The sequence below is a fragment of the Alligator sinensis genome, unplaced genomic scaffold, assembly GCF_000455745.1.
Source record: "Alligator sinensis unplaced genomic scaffold, ASM45574v1 scaffold254_1, whole genome shotgun sequence".
Taxonomy (NCBI): domain Eukaryota; kingdom Metazoa; phylum Chordata; order Crocodylia; family Alligatoridae; genus Alligator; species Alligator sinensis.
Window position 1 is genome coordinate 3392541 of NW_005841953.1, and position 16944 is coordinate 3409484.

The window sequence follows — 16944 nt, forward strand, 5'->3', positions numbered from 1 at the left end:
GTGAAGGATGGCAGCTCGGAGAGGTTTGAGCACCATGGTTCTGTCAGGAGGCTTTATGTTTGAGTTATAGCCAGGAGGCTCGAGTTTGTTTGGCTTTGATACTACACCGGTGGTTTGGGTGAGGCTATAGGGGTTGGAGGAGGCCTCGTAGGGACCCCCAGAGGGGTGGGGGGCCCTAGTGCCTGAGGAGGGCGCAGTGTCCTCATAGGGACCCACAGGGGGTGGGGCCCTAGCGCCAGTGAGGGTGCGGTATTCTCAGGGGGAACCCCAGTGGTATGGGAGCCCCAGTGCCAGTGAAGGCGGAGCGCCAGTGAGGGCGCAGCTTGCGGGGCGTAGACCCCAGCCCCAGAGAGGGGCGGCTTTGAGAAGCCCCAGCGCGGGCATGACGAGCCCCAGAAAGGGGGGCAATGTTATTAGGAAGCCCAGGACGGGCACAGCAAGCCCTAGAGAGGGGGCAATATTATTAGGAAGCCCAGTGCAGGTGCGGTGAGCTTCTGAAGAATGGCTAGTGCTGCGACAAACCCCGGAGCAGGGTAGAGTGCTGTAGTTGCCCCTGTGAGAGGGGGTAGTGGCGCGGTGGCCCTGGGAGAAGGGGGCAGCAGTGCGGTGGGCCCGAGAGTCAGGCGGCATTGCCAGACTGGCAAGTTGGCAATGGCCAACTTTATCTAACCATCAAAGACATGGCGGGCGAGAATTTGAGGGTGCCCTTGGGTCGACTTGGCACGGTGAGGGGGGCCGTAAGGAGATCACGGCCCTCCTGAAGGACCCTGCCGTGACAGGGCAATCGCTAATCATTTTGTATGTTTTTCTCAAGATGATATTGCACTAAGATCCATAGTCTATTTTGAGATGTTCTTATTGTTTGTTTATTTCCAGTGTCATACAGCAGTCTTGTCTTTTCAATTTACAAAGAGACCCATATTAATAGCTCTCTATACTGCTGTTGGGATTTATTTCAAACTTGTGCTCAGAGCTAACCAATATACTTGTACAGTGGTTGCTTTTATGGTTTGAATGGCCCGATACTAATCTAGGCATTTTTACACTCTATTATGATTACATTTGCATGGATTGACAATAAACCTGGCATCTCCCTTCTTATTACCGTTGCATTTTATTTGGATGTACTTAAGTTTTTCTATCATTTATAACACTTTCCTTTTGGAAGGAACAATCTAATTTAAATATTCATTGTTCCTTACAAAGGCAAGTCCATTTATAATCATAACATTGCTTATCTTGATTATTACTTTTATTGCAAGTAACTCTGTCTCTAACTCACCTGCTAACTATTCATATTCACATGACTTTGATTTATTGCTCTGGTTTGTAGTCCTATTTGGTTACTACTGGTTAAGAAAATGTACCGTTCCTAAATGATGTTCTTTCCTGGATCCCGAGTTACACTTCAGTTGCCCACAAATGATTGGTAATATAGGGCTAACTAAATAATATCTCAAGGCCTGTATTTATATATAGGGTAACACTAGATGGGGTAATGACCCTTTAGGATCTTAAACCCTGTGTAAGAATTTTTGAACATGTTGAATGATTTTTTTCCCCATAAGTTTCCAAATATGCTTGCACAGGGGCAGTCCTTCACGCTCTCTAGTTTGTGTGAAATATCACTTGTTTTCATGAAATCTTGGAAGTACTAGAGTTGAGAGGATGCCTGGTTCACTGGTTAAAGCTGTGACTTGCAAAACTCAGATTCAGTTTTCTGTTGTGCATAATATATCCTGTGTGATTTAAGGGAAATCAATACATTTTTCGCTCTCTTGCTCACTGTCTCTCTCTGTTTACCCATCTGTAAAATGGGGACAATAGTAGTTTTTACCTCACTATTTTCTTTTGATAAATAGTATAAAGTTGGTACCCACAGAAAAGTAGGTAAGAGATTTAAATCAGTCACAACACTTTTTTTTAAAAAAAAGAAAATATTGAAATAAACTAAGATTTAAGAATTCTAAAACATACCAAAGGGAACTCTTTTAAGCATCTGCCTCTAATGGATATATGAAAAACATTTTAAAGTTTCCCATAGTAAGCACATTAATAATATCCATGTCCTGTTGTAGTCATCTCTAACATCATTAGCACAACTGTTATGGTTCTCCTTTGCTTGTCTACCTTTTGTAGCTCTCACTCAATCCACTGCCTGATTACTGGAGATGAGAGAGATTAGGCATTCTCAAACTAGATTAGGCATGTACAGTATTTATTTTGAGCAGAGAACGTGTTGTTGCAGGGTATTAATTAACTGCTCTTTTTTAATTTTTGCCTAATCTCTGCCTTTTGTTCTCCTCTGATGTGGGAAACATAGGAAGATTTAGAGCCAACAATGATGTAGCTTAAAAAAATATGGGCTCTAATGAAGTCAGCTGGAGTTTTGGCTTCAGTGGAGGCAGGATTGCAGCCCTCATATACAAGTAATAGAAATTCTGGGGGATGGAAAAATGGTGTGGTTGTTGTGTGGGGTTGATTTGAAAATTAAGTTGGTGGTGACTTGCAGGTTCTCAGAAGTTTGGAATGTTAAACTCCATGCTAGTGAAAGGGATTTAATGGTAGAGAATATGTAGGCTATCCTAGCTGAAGAGTGTATCAGAATCATATTTAAGAGCCCTACTGCAAATATATCATTTTACATTTACCATCCAAGGTAAAGGATTCTGAATGTATATGAAAATTAATACTAATTTTAATACAATTTTAAATAATTATTATATAAACCATAATTTTTTTTCAAATTTAGGTATTTTCACTCACATTGTACTACTTTATGCTCAGAGCCATACAAGCAACATTAGGATAACGTTTACATATGATACATTACTAGTTTGGCAAAAACTTTTCTTGAATTGAGTCTTTGGGATGTTTCACTGTCAGAAAGGAAGGAAAACTCCATTCAGTAAGAAAGGAGCAGAAACTCTACACATTCTATGTATGCACATACACTCCCACCTACGCACAAAAAATGTTGCCTTTTGTGTGTGTGTAATCTTCCTTTATTATTTTGCCAAAGTAGCATCATGTATGTACTTTGAAGACAAATTACATATTGTAATGAATACCGTATCTAAAAAGTGAAATGCCATTAAAGTGTAACAGCTGCTCTGCTAAGAGAAGAGGCAGTTAAAGGGATGATATTGTTCTGTTATGACTGTAAATATTCTTCTCACAAGACATGATACAATTATTCCTTCTTTTTTTTTCCAATTTAGGTGCTACAAAAGCTAGGGAAAGCGGATGAAACAAAAGATGAACAGTTTGAGGAATATGTTCAAAACTTCAAACGGCAAGAGGTTAGTTTCTTTTTTGATTTGTCTAATTGTATCTCAAAAAAAATCGGGTGAAGAAAATGTAGGGTAGCAGGTCAAACAAAGGCTATCAACAGATGTTGTCTTTGGAGCGGAATCAGCTGTACTGGAATATACCCCAGCACATCTTGATCCGCTTCATTAGCATCTATGGATGTCGCCATAGCTGTTGTGCCTGTTGTCCTGCAAGATCAAGCCCCTGCCACTGCTGGGGCTTGAGGGGCCTGATCTTGCAGGACAACGGCCCTGATTTGCGGCATGCATCTGTAAGCAGGTTGCTCTACTTACAGGTGCATAACCTGAGTTGGGGTGCAGAAGCCGGATATGCCACTGTGGGAATCCTGTAAAGAGGATTTCCCATGGCACACAATAAGTAACAGAAGTTCTCCCATTTTAAGGTGTTATAAACTGTGATTACCTTTGGTCATAGCACTTTTTTTTTACTATAAGGTGCCAGGATGTCCGTTTACTCACAACGCTTACTGTCCTAAAAATGTTTATGGTGGGCTGGGCCACACTAATCATCTGTGACAGGCTGTTTGATTATGTTTGCCAGATATTTAAGACTGGTGAAGAAACAGGAATAATTGAAAATGAGAAAGAAAGGCGCTGCTCAGCTGTGGGAGTGAAGAAGTGGTCGAAATGTATGTAGTGTATTGGCTCACTATGACTTGAAAAAGAGTCAGCATGGAGAGGGACTGTAGGCAATGGGCACTACCATGTCTTATTCAAATGGGCTGCACTACATTATCCTTGTGGTTGGTTCCCATCCACATTTGCCCAATATGTGACAAGTTTTTTATAGTCATGCTCAGTTTTAGCTGCATTTAATCAACTTCATAGCTCATTTCTATTACTGAGCACATGCTACTTTTGGCAGCAGTTTAACGATAGACAATGTATTTAATGAGGCTTCCTTGTATGCAAATGTAAGATGAGAGGCTTTTTTCCCCCATGCTGATTGGAGGAAAAAAATGTCGTCATGTATTTGAACAAATACAGTAGATTAATACCAGCACGACTTTTGTAGTACAAACATGAATTGAGGTCTCCCTTTTTTTTTTTAGTTCTTTCTGTTCTTTCCTATGCATATGGTTATTTTTATTTGTAATTTGTATTTAAATAACGCAGGCCCAGGACCTTATTTCCTTTCTTGAATCTCTTCCTGAATGAACTCTGGATACAAAATATCTATCTTATTTATCCAGTGTGTTTTACATATAAACGAAAATGAATGAAAGGAAAAAAACCTATTGTTTAATTAACCTCCTGAACTGGTCACGTCAGCAGGGGAAGTGTAGGTTGGAGATTAGGAGTAACTTTCTGACTATGAGCGTAGTCAAGCTTTGGACCAGGCTACCTAGAGAAACTGTGGGATCTCCATCCTTGGAAGTTTTCAAGAGCAGGTTGGACAGACACTTGGCTGGGATGGTTTAGTCAGGGATGATACTGCCTTGAGCAGGGAGCTGGAGTAGATGAACTTATAACAACATCCCTTCCAGCCCTACTTTCCTATGATCCTAAGACACATCTAAGTCTACTTTCTGTGTCTGTTCACATTTTCTCTCTCTCATAAGTCAGAAAAGTGAACTATAGGGGTGGGGAGTACTAGAGTTGGGTTTCCCTTGCCTTCCTGAATCCTAGAGGGAGACAGTGATATCTTAAACCACTGAGGCCAAGAAAGAGGGAGAAACATTCAGACATGCAGAAATCTCCTTTTTTTTTCTCCCCCCCCCCCTCTTTCTTTCCTTTTTTCCACAGTTTTAAGGGGTATGTTTACTTGACATTGGGTTGCTTATGTTATTTTCAGCCAAGTGTCCCTAGTAAGAGAGTGAGATGAAGAGAGAGAACCTCCCATTTCAGCAAAATTGTCCCTCAAGAATTTTTTAAAGAATTATCTGTAATGGCGTCTTTCATTTGGATGTCTTGCTTAAGGTCTAAAGATAGTTTCATAGTGGGTAGGGTCGGAAGGAACCTGAGCAGATCAAGTCCAACCCCCTGCCGTGGCAGGAACGAGTACTGGGGTCAAACGACCCCAGCAAGGTGTTTGTCCAGCCTCCTGTTAAAGACCCCCAGAGTAGGAGCCAGCATCACCTTGCTTGGAAGTTGGTTCCAGATCCTAGCTGCCCCGACAGTGAAGTAGTGCCTCCTGATATCAAGCCTGAATCTACCCTCTGCCAACTTGTGACCATTATTTCTTATCACTCCTGGTAGTGCTCAGGGGAACAGGGACTCCCCCAATGCCTGCTGGTCCCCTCTGACTAGTTTGTAACAGGCCACTAGATCCCCCCTCAGCCTTTTTTTGTGGAGGCTGAACAGGTTCAGGTCCCATAGCCTCTCCTCGTAGGGCCTGCCCTGCTGACCCCTGATCATGCGGGTGGCCCTCTTCTGGACCCTCTCGATGTTGTCCACATCCCTCCTGAAGTGCGGTGTCCAGAACTGGACGCAGTACTCCAACTGCAGCCTGACCAGTTTTGCAAAGAGGGGGAGGATCACTTCCTTGGACCTGCCTGAGATGCATCTGTGGATTCATGACAGAGTACAGTTGGCCTTCCTGACCACGTCACCACACTGTCGGCCCATGTTTATTTTGGCATCAATAATGACTCCAAGATCCTTTTCTGCCTCTGCACTGACAAGAAGGGAGTTCCCCAGCCTGTAGGTCTGCTGCTGGTTCTTCCTCCCCAGGTGCAGCACCTTGCACTTGTCAGTGTTGAAACCCATCCTGTTCTCATCCGCCCACCACTGTAACCTGCCAAGGTCTGATTGCAGCCTATTCCTCCCTTCTAGCGTGCCCACTTTTCCCCACATCTTAGAGTCAACTGCGAATTTGAACAGAGTGCTTTGTACCCCTACATCCAAGTCACTGAAGATGAAATTGATCTTCCTATTCATGTTGTATTTTCTCTGTCTTTGATAGATAGACTGGCAGTGATGAACAGCCATGACCTCTGCAGAACCTCTTCTCTTAGTTGCATATATGAAATGTGTTGTGTAATCTGGAGGTGCCTAAAATGAGATGCTATTTCCACAAGATAGTACCAATGTTTAAGATATGCTTATGTTTGCTCTCTGGGTTCTGCTGGGTCCCACTGTCCTGTAGTAAGATTGAGAGATACCCACAGGCTCTGCTAGACTTGAACACTTTTTATGGGAAAAGAAAAATGATGGCAAGTTGAAACCCTTTCCTTTTGCACCAAAAGGAGCCATTGCTTGGTAGTTTATATATACTTTCAAATATCCTTCCTCTTGTTTTGTCCTTGCTTTGATCAGCAGTGAAATGGTTAATGATGTTGAGATTTAAATAGTGCCGTTATGGGTCTAAATTAAAATTCTGATTAACACCTTTCAGAGCTGTTGTTCTCTGCAGATTCACACAGACATCACTGCATCAGTTTACACTTGGTTCACCTTTGCAAGGTTACCTCTGCAACTGAAGAGGATTTTTAAAAATAAAAATTAAAGCTGAGACTGGAGAGGTAACATATAGCTTGGGGGACATGCTGATGTTTTCTATTGTTGCATTACTGGGCAATTCTTCATTGTGCTATGGCACACAGAGTGTTTCGAGTGGGCACTGCTGTTTGGCAGTAGAACAAAGCCAGTTTGTCGCTAGCAGGGAATACCCCACAGTGGCAGATGGCTCAGCCAGACCTCCCTGCAATGAGGAAAACTACCAACTTTATTTCCAGTGTCTGACTTGCATGAGTAACTGGTGCCTCCTGAATCTGGGGGGGGGCACTTGCAGAAGCCACCGACCCTGTCAGGGGGGCACTAGCCCTATCAACAGCATCAGTGTCGGCTGTTGGGGGGGTACCAGCCCCATCAGAGGGGTCATGTGCACACCCTACCAGTCACCTATGCTGACTTGCCTTATGAGTCTGTCTTGCATTCAGCTGTTTCCCTAGGCTGCATTTGATTTGGGGAGAGATTGTAGCCTGGAAAAAGAATGGGTCTGTGTTTCCTGTGGGCCTTTGTTATCGACGATCCTGCTGGGGCACCTTGGGGAGTCTAGCTGGCTCTCTGGGCAGAAGCAGTTCCCATACTCCTCAATAATAGCCTTGGCAGTGCTGCCTCACTTACCTTCTGGCAAGAAATAAGCCAAGTGGGATTAGAAAATTTGGCTCCAGGGTAAGCAGCCCTCACATCTGTCTGGCATGCACTCATCGCATCTCAATTCCAGAACCTGCCTCAGGAGCCACGTTCCTGATTGCAGAACTCCCTGCTTCCTCTGTTCTTCTGTGGGTCATGAATGGAAGTACTGGCCATATGGTGGACACTGCCAGAATCCAAGTATGTAGAAAAGGACTTTGTGGAACATCTCCTTTCCCCTTCTTCCACTTTTAAACCTTTATCTTTCCATGTGAAACTGTGGCCTCCCAGGCTAGTCGCTGAGAAAATTCTGTTCCCTGTAAGCAAGAATCTCAGTCCCAAAATTGACAATTTCCATCAATCCAGTGATAACCAGTAGATACCTGGGGTGGTATAATCATACAGCAAGAGGCAACTTCTCAGATAACTAACAAATCCGTCAGTGGGCCTTGAAGGTGAGAACCGAAGTCTTCCATTTGATTCAATGCTCAAACTGGAGCTGGAAAATAAAACATTGTATATATAGAGATGATTGTATGCCCTTTGTTGCTGAGCGCACACCTCCTTGTGTTCTGAACTAGCAGTATAATTTTTACGTGAGGTTCATGCTGGAAATTGTAACACCTGTGTACTGGAAATTACAATAATAAAAAAAATGTATAGATCACCCTGGCTACAGACCACAGTAGGAATAGCACAAGCTTCTTTGCCAATCATAGAAGAAAAATGGTGTTTTTAACTACTACAGCTATGAGATTATTGCAGAGCAACTGAGAACTTCCTGGTGCCCTACCTGTGAGCTATAGGCTGGTACCTTTCAAAGAAACCCATAAAGGCTCATGGAGGGAAAGGACAATAAATGCAGTCATTTTGAGGACAAGATCATGTTTTTTTGGGAACAGTCTCTGATCCCAGTTTCATTCTTCACTCCCACCCCTATGGGAACAAACTCCTACAGGAAGAACAAATAAGTAGGATCTCTGATGTTTGTCTCATCATATTCACAGAGTACAGTACAATGAATAATTTTATCACTGAATTCTCCTGCTTGCCTTCATGGAGTATAATGGTAATAGATAATTCTCAGTGCCTGGTTCCCTGCTCACCCTTAGAGTGCAGCAAAGAAGACCAATGTAGTAAAGACCTGTGCTGGTTATGGCATACTTGTGCCTAAAGTTTTTCCTCTTTAAGGCTAGTAGTCCAAATCAGAAATAGGGCATGAAAGTGTGCATTTGTGTATAAAACACAACAAAGAGAGAAGATGTGCTCTTTCAAAGTGTACTAAAAACAGTGAAATTATGCTTAGGACTTTGGTATCTCCTTAAAAATGTCACAATAATATATTTCTCCTCATAGAATCATAAAATAGTGGGGTTGGAAGGGATTATGAGGCCCTCTAGTCCACTCAAGGCAGGATTGCCCCGAACTAAACCGTCTTGGTCAATAACTTGCTCTGAAAAATATCCAAAGACAGAGATGCCAAGTACATGGGGGCCCGAGAGCCCTGCCCTGTCTTGGGAAGAGGTCTGTTACCTGAAATGCATAGAACTTTCCATATGTCCATCATCTTAGGCCCACCGTGGCAAAAATAAAAGCCAACACCTATGTCCAAAGATGGCAATTCCACCACGTCTCTAGGTAGCCTGTTTCAATACTTAAGCACCCTCGTACTGAGAGAGATCTTCCTTATGTCCAACCTCAGGAAGATGTCATTCAGGGCTTTCTAACTTCCGAATGTCTGGGGGCTGCATGGCCTCATGCTGTCTGGGCTGCAAAAATTCTCTAAGTGCCCTGGCAGGCTGGCTCACCCCCACAGGCAGGGGGAGGAGGTCAAAGCTGGAGGACAGAGGGGGAGTCCAAAGATCCTGGATGCAGCAGAAAATATGGTGGGAGGAATAGTGACCAGATGGGAGCTCACAGGCTGCAAGTTGGGACGGATACCCGTGGTGTAATTTAAGGACGGGGATTTCAGGTCCACCTAAAAGTTTTGGATATTATCAGGCTGTTGTCAGCTGCCACTATAGGTCATCATAATATCCGGATTATGTTTTCCAGTTACTGTTGTGGCTTGCCATTTCCACCTCCTCCCCACATTTGGCCATGGAGTGACAAAAGGGAAAATAATCTGGTCTCTATTTAAGGCCAGAAGTGTACATTAATTCAAATTCAAACTAATGTCAATACAGAGGTCAATGCGGCTCTTTTCCCCAGTAGTCAGAAATTCAGCGTTCTTCCCTCCTCTCCATTCAAAAAAAATTCTGATCCCCTAAGTTCTTCCATGTGCTTTCAAAAGCAATGGCTAATTTCTTCCACGATATTATCAGTATTTGTTTAAGGAAGAAGAAAATTCATATTTCTCTTCTGACCCAGCCTGTGTATAAAGGAGGAGAGATGAAATGCAGAATCCTAGAGTTCCTCAATTATCTTGAGTTCATAATGAACATAAACCTGTGGTGCCAGAAGGATCAGCCATAGGCCTGGAAAGAAATTGTTGGCCTTATCTCAGAAGAACTTGAATATAAGGGGAAGATGCCCAGAAAGGAACACATGCTTTGTCACTGAAGCAAATTTTCAGTTCTTATTGGAGCCTATTGTGTATGTGTATAGGCTCCTATTGGAGTCTGTTCTTGGATACAAACATACTTCAGTAGTCAAGAGTTCATATGGTACCTCTTCCATAATTTCTGTTGTAGCTTCTGTGTCTCATCCTAGCAGATATTTTTAATTTTTAAGGTTAGTAAAAATCCTGTCAGTAAACCAAGCAGGATGACCCTTATATCAGATGCTCTGTGGGGATAATCAATGAGGATTCATTAATGTCCCAGTTCAATCCAGGGAATAGGTACCAGAGTGAGAGGAGCAACTACATTCTGAAAAACAATGATTCATGGAAGTCTTGGGGCACTGTTCTTTCAGTGGATAACAGACTTGTTCTGACCGTGACAGGCAATGTGTCAAAGTCATTTGTATGATCTACCTAGAGACACCTTGAAATGACTTTTCTAGGGGAGAATCTGATTTATGATCCCTAAGTTTTATGCAGCACCACCACCCACCTCTCAACTGAGGGCCATTTAATAAAAACCGTCTCTGTATTTTCAAACCTGGAGCTGATGAATCACTGTAGAATAACATGAGTCAATCTTTTCTATGCAGGCGCACAGCATGCCTGCCTTCACAATCTCCAGGCTGTACAAGTCTGAAGGAGCTAGATTCTGGTACTGAACCAGAATTTCTTGCATAGTAGTACAGAGCTTTAGAGAGTGTAGTTTTAACTATATGTAAAATAAATTCATATCTTATTTCATTTCCTTTGCAAACAAGAAAACGGACCATCTCATGAGAAATTTCTCCTGCAAGATAAATTTTTTGGACTCATATAGACTTATAAATATAACAATCCTCTGTTACTGCAAGAGAGCAGCTCCTCAGGGCTTGGAACATTTTTTTCTGAATAAGCTAAAAGTAGATGTGCTTAGTTTTTAAATCAAACATACAAGAAGCAATTGTCAAATCACGAGTATTTTTCTCCCTCAAAAATATCTTTTGAGACCAATGGTATCTGGCCCCAAATTCTACCTCTATTCTAATGTTCAGGCAAATGCATTTTGTGTAAAGAATTTATTATTTGCTGGCTAGAAGTTAAGTAGCAATTCCCTTGTCACGCTGCATATTCTAATGAAGCATAATGCAGGCATTATTTTTATGAGAAATCAATATTCTGTTTCACATCCTCTATGCATATTTAACTTTTGTTCCCGATTTGCTCCATCAGTATTTATGAGACCGCTATATTTCCATTTCTAATGCTAGAAATACATAAGCATATAAATAACTAAATAGCACGTCTACCATTTACTTTTACAAAGCCAGCAGCTGGCATAATGTTGCCAGGATGAAAATTAAGTAAAATGTCAAGTGTTTCAGTTGCTGGTTTATGAATTTGGGAAGGGGGGAGGGCAAGGAAGAGGCTCTTCTTCAAAGAGCAAAGATTGTTTCTTTGATGGCTTACTTTACATATTTTACATCCTCTGAGGCACAGGAAGGCAGGGGCAGATCCACAATTTGGCAAAGGGGCCTGTGGGAGCAGCCATCCATGCTGCAGGGGTGGCTGAATCCCCTGCCACAACCTCCTCCTCCTGCCACCCACTGGTGCCAGTACACTGCACGACAGGAGCCTCTGGGGACTTTCTAAAATCCTCAAAGCAGATAATAATCCCCTGCCTTTCCCTCCTTGTTCAAAGGCACATCCCCTCCCCTCCTTCCCCACCTGCTGCTGCTGTTTCCCCACTGTCCCAGGGGTGGGGGACGCTTCAAAGCTGCTCCTACCTGATTTGGCCAGGCTATGTGGGCTCAGTGATAATGGGCTGAGTAGTGGCTTCCCACAGGTTTGAAGTTGGCAACCAAAAGTGTATAGAGTATCCTAAATGGAACAGGAATCCTCACTACTTCTCAATAATCTCACAGCTGTAGTAGTTAAAAACAGCATTTTTAATCTATAATTGGCAAAGAAACTTGTGCTACTCCTACCAAGTTCTTTAGCCAGAGTGATCTATACATACATTTTTTATTACTGTAATTTCCAGTACATAAGTGTTATGATTTCCTGCATGTCCATCATGCAAAAATTATATGGCTGGTTCAAAACACAAGGAAGAGTGTACTCAGCAACAAAGGGCATAAGGCCATCTCTATATACCCAATGCTTTATTTTCCGGCTCCCATTTAAGCATTGGATCAAATGGACAAATGGAAGACTTTGGTTCTCATCTTGAAGGCCCGCTTTGGGATTTGTTAGTTATTTGAGAAGTTTCCTTTTGCTGTATGATTATACCCTCCCTTGGTATCTACTGGCTATCACTGGATTGATGGAAATTGTCAATTTTGGGACTGAGATTCTTGCATACAGGGAACAGAACTTTCTCAGTGACTTGACCAGACATCGGAAACACGCTCCTGGCTTCCTGTGCCATCAGAGTCGATTGTAAAACCACCTTATCATCCAGCTGTTTTGCAAGACAGAAGAGAAAGACAAAATAATGCATCTTTATGAAGATACTTCCCAGTTTAGGGAAGTAAGCTGATACCATTGTGATAAGAGCTATATAAAACCTAGACAGAGATAGGGGAGGATGAAAGTTATATTTAAAGCAGGATTGGGACAGTTCTGACCTTTGATATACACATGCAATACCTCCCGGGTAACATGTGCATACCAATGTATAGAATTTATACCCCTTAGGCTAGGGACAGACATTCAAAAAGCCTGAATTGATTCAATCTTCACAGGTTAATCTAATCTGACTAGGCTGAACTGGTTTGAAACTGGACAGACTCTCTCTGGACTGAGGAAATTTAGGCACATGCCTGCACTGGCTCAAGCTAGAAGCCAGGGGGTGCTACAGCAGCCCTCCCTTCCCTTCTGCAGGGAGCTGAGCTGAAGGGGTGTGGCCAGACCCTGGCAGGACTCTCTTGTTAGGGAGGTCTGCCTGCACAGTCACAGGCTTTTTCCCGCTGCCTGTTCAAAGGGCAGGAGTGTTGCCAGCCCCCAGTCCCAGGCTGGCACTGTGAGGCAAGGGAGGGTGTGCAGTGCGTGCATCTGTTGATGATATGGAGCTTTTCAATCTCCTTCCCTGCTTCATCATACTGTCAGCAGCAAACTGACAGGAGAGCAAGCTGGAGGGAGGGGAGGCTGAGAACAGTCTTTATCACCTGATTAGCAAAGCAATAGTCTCTCTCCACATGACTTCAAACTTCTTAAACAGTTTAATGAATGACCTGTTGATTAGCTCCAAAAGCCCTAAGTGGTCACTGTTCTGTCTGCTTATCCCAGTGAAACTGGAGAGAGACACTCACGCAGACACCTCTCAGCATTAGCTAGCATACCACATGCTGGCTACATTCCCTGCTGTGGAAGAGAGGAGGAAGGAATCCCTGCTTAGGCAGCGATTGGTGAAAGGGAGAGGAGAGGTGGGCATGGGGAAGCCAACAGATCCTGCTGTGCCTGCAAGTCTGTGCCAAGCTCTAGCCAGGGAGCAGAGGGGAGGGGCAGTGGAGCAGAGAGCCCCGTCCAACCCAGGGAGCATGTTGGGATGCTGGGGGACTAATTTAACATAAACCAGCAAGGGGTGTGGGACAGACATTGCATAAACCAGTTTGAGCCAAATCAGTTAAGTCTGATAACTACATTCAACCAGGTTTATCTCAAACCGGTTTCAGCTATTTTCAAGCTGGTTTATATGCACTGAACATCTGTTCTGTTATAGATTTAAACCAGTTTCTGATCATTTAAACCAATTTATGTGTAATGTCTGTCCCTAGCCTTGATGTTCTTCAGGCTTGCCCTACTGTAACAGTCCTTTAAATTCACTCCTCTAATCTCTCTAGGGCTAGGGACAGAAGTTACACATAAACCGGTTTAAGTGATCAGAAACTGGTTTAAATCTATAACAGAACAGATGTTCAGTGCATATAAACCCGTTTCAAAATGGCTGAAATTGGTTTAAAGTAAACCTGGTTGAATGTAGTATCAGACTTAACTGATTTAGGTCAAACCGATTTATGCAACTTCTGTCCTAGACCCCTTCCTGGTCCAGGTTAAATCAGAGTCCCCCAGCATCCCTGAATTTTGTAGCCCTGGGCTGTGCTGTGCTGTCTACTCCAGAGAGCAGGGCTGGCTCCACCCCTTTGCTTCCTAGCTGGAGCAGCAAGGGCTGGCTCACTGGTTCACCCACTGGCCAGGTTAAATCAGAGTCCCCCAGCATCCCTGAATTTTGTAGCCCTGGGCTGTGCTGTGCTGTCTACTCCAGAGAGCAGGGCTGGCTCCACCCCTTTGCTTCCTAGCTGGAGCAGCAAGGGCTGGCTCACTGGTTCACCCACTGGCCCTGCTGGCTGGCTCATTGGCACCCCAAGAAAATCCCTGCTGGAGTCTGGGACCAGGGAGGTGTGCGGGCCGGGAGCGATCCGAGCCCTTTTTCGCGCTGCACGCGGGCTGTGGCCAGCAGCCCGGGCACGGGGGGGCGGAGAGGGAAGGCCGTTGAGCTGGAATTAGGCACGGACGCGTAGTGGTAGTTTTAAAGATTGTTTACTTACACCGAGATGGCAGTGGTGTAGGCTGGAAAGCTTGATTAAGTTGCAGTTACAGACAAACAACACAGACAGTCTCATGGAGGTTGCTAGGCTCCACGGTGCAGAGCTCCGGATGCTCTGGGTGAACGAGCCACCAAAGTAGAATTCGTAAGTACGTCTTATAAGAGTTGCGTTCGAAGACGGGAAGAGGTGGGCGGTGGATCAGGCCGCCACGCTCCTCTGGATAGGCGGGAAACTGGTCCCTGCACCGGGGTTTCCTCTTGCTACAGGAAACTCTCCCGTGCAATGCTCTGCAACTTGACGGGGATAATTCTGGTGCCGAAGCACACACACACAATCATGCCTTTTGGGTCATGACAGGAGGGTTAAACTTTCCTTCCCCCAAGTACAGAGCTGCCCCATCCTGCTTATTTACTGCTGGCTGTGACTGTGGATCACAAATCCCAGAGGCACCTGGAAGCAGGAAGAGGAAATGATGAGCAACCAGGCAGAGTCCTACTGCTGTGAATGTAGATGGCAAATCCTAGAGACCTCAGGGGCAGCAAGAAGAGGAAGCAAAAAACAGCCTATGCTGTCTATGTGCCAGAGAGCTGTGCTCTAGTGGCCCCTGGCTTCTGGCTTGAGCCACTGCAGGCATGTGGCTGCATTACCTATATCATAAGTGAACATCTGTTTGTTTGCTTATTGGTTCAATATTTGTAGCTTAGACCATTGGTTCCCAACCTTGGGGCGTGACCCACATCAGGGTCATGGGGGGGTCCTCAGTAGGGTCGGGATGTCCTGTTGGTGGCCAGTTTAGGGTTGTAGCAAAAAAAAAGTTTGGGAACCACTGACTTAGACTAACTTGCAGAGGCTGAATCAATTCAGCCTCAGGCTTTTTGACTGTCTGTACTTAGCCTAGAAGACATCAGTAAACTCTACCAAAACTGTATGCAGATTAGAGCTTTGAATAGCAGTTTAGCCTTGTGTTACAACAAATAACTGAACATTTCAATAAAGCATGTCTGCCAACCAATAAAGGAAATGCTTTAGCTTGTCTTGCTGTCCCAGTCATATTAGTTATGAAATGACACAACTTTGTTATTAGGTTTGGAGCTGCATAAATGATTAGCCATTTTGTAGGTTTGTCTTGCAATTTGATAAATATTTTGCACTGTGGGTTGGGTCAAGCAGCTGTTGGATAACTACTCCTGGTTGTCACCAAACTGAGGTGGTTTATTTGTTTTAGATCCATGGCTCTTGGGCTGTGGGCCACATGCAGCCCAGTCAGCACCCTGCTGAAGCCCACCTGACATCCTGTTAAAACATTTTTAAATGGATACAAAGGAAGTAAATTGTGTGGGTGTGGCCCACATAATACATTGAGAGCTGCAAGTGTGTCCCACTATAGTAAATAGATTGTGAACTACTAATTTAGATATTAAGTACATATTACACATGACCCTCAGTGTGTAAATTGCCTTGTAGACTATGTCTAGTTTATTAAATGATTAAGAAAACCATGTCCTTCTCCCTCTTGTTCAGAGAGGGGATAAACAAAGGATACTTTACAAAGAGTTCAATTAGCCATTTTCAAAGGAATTTTCGAAACTTCCTGAGGGCTTATGTTCACACTCTGAAGGAAAGAAAGCTGATGGCAAACTTGACATCTGTAGCTCCACTTTGGATTTGCTTCCTACGTCCACACGGAGAACAGTTCTTGTGTACCCTTCTGTCAGGCACCGGTTGGCAGCAGCAAGGGCCAGGTTCAATTTTGGAGTACCAAACATATTTTTCCTTGGCTCGAGCACCTACCCAGACCACCTGGGAACCAGTAAATGAATGACTAGGGTGTCCCACATAAACAACCCCCCCTCCTTGCAAGCTTTGTAAACACAAAAGACAGATTTATTACAGAAAACAGAAAAACACCAAATGCAGTTTGAAACTACTAATTACAAGACATAGTCTGTAGGCTGTGTTGCACCAGGGGAAGCTGCCAGAGAGCATGTGTCCTTCTGTGGTGCAAGGGGCTCCTCATTGCTCTTCAAAGAATGGTAGCATGCTCCCACGAAGAAGCTGTTTGTATGGGGGGTACGGACAGTGACTGTGGCTCCAAACAGGATGCATGCATCCCAAAGCTTTTGGGCTGGATTATAATGGCCTGCTAAAATGAAACTGCAGGAAAAACTCCAAAAGGAGCCAGGTTGATTAATATATACAACCAGTCCAACCACACAACTTGGTTAGAGCAAAGGACCATAAAAAAATACAAGGGGAAAGACCAGGTCCACCCTCTAGCCTTGGGCTGCCGGTAGTTTGGGGTGACTGCTCCACTGGGAGCAGAAAGTTGCAAACCTCAACCCCAGCCCCAAACTGGCAGGATTAGAAACTGCCAGGTTTCAACCCTGCTTAAACTGCCAGGCTTAACTCCTGGCCAGCAAAACCAAGGAACCAATACTTTTTC

General features: G+C 43.9%; 1 protein-coding gene across 1 annotated transcript in view; it reads left to right on the plus strand.

The window, feature by feature from the left end:
* Positions 1–16944, plus strand: part of AMPH (amphiphysin) — a gene marked incomplete at its 3' end in the record, with an annotated part of 180530 nt that overhangs the window by 74992 nt on the left and 88594 nt on the right. Inside the window, exons 2-3 of the mRNA XM_025200043.1 lie at positions 7–23; positions 3222–3302. Coding sequence (XP_025055828.1) covers positions 7–23; positions 3222–3302 — 98 coding nt within the window. The remainder of the gene's footprint in view (positions 1–6; positions 24–3221; positions 3303–16944) is intronic.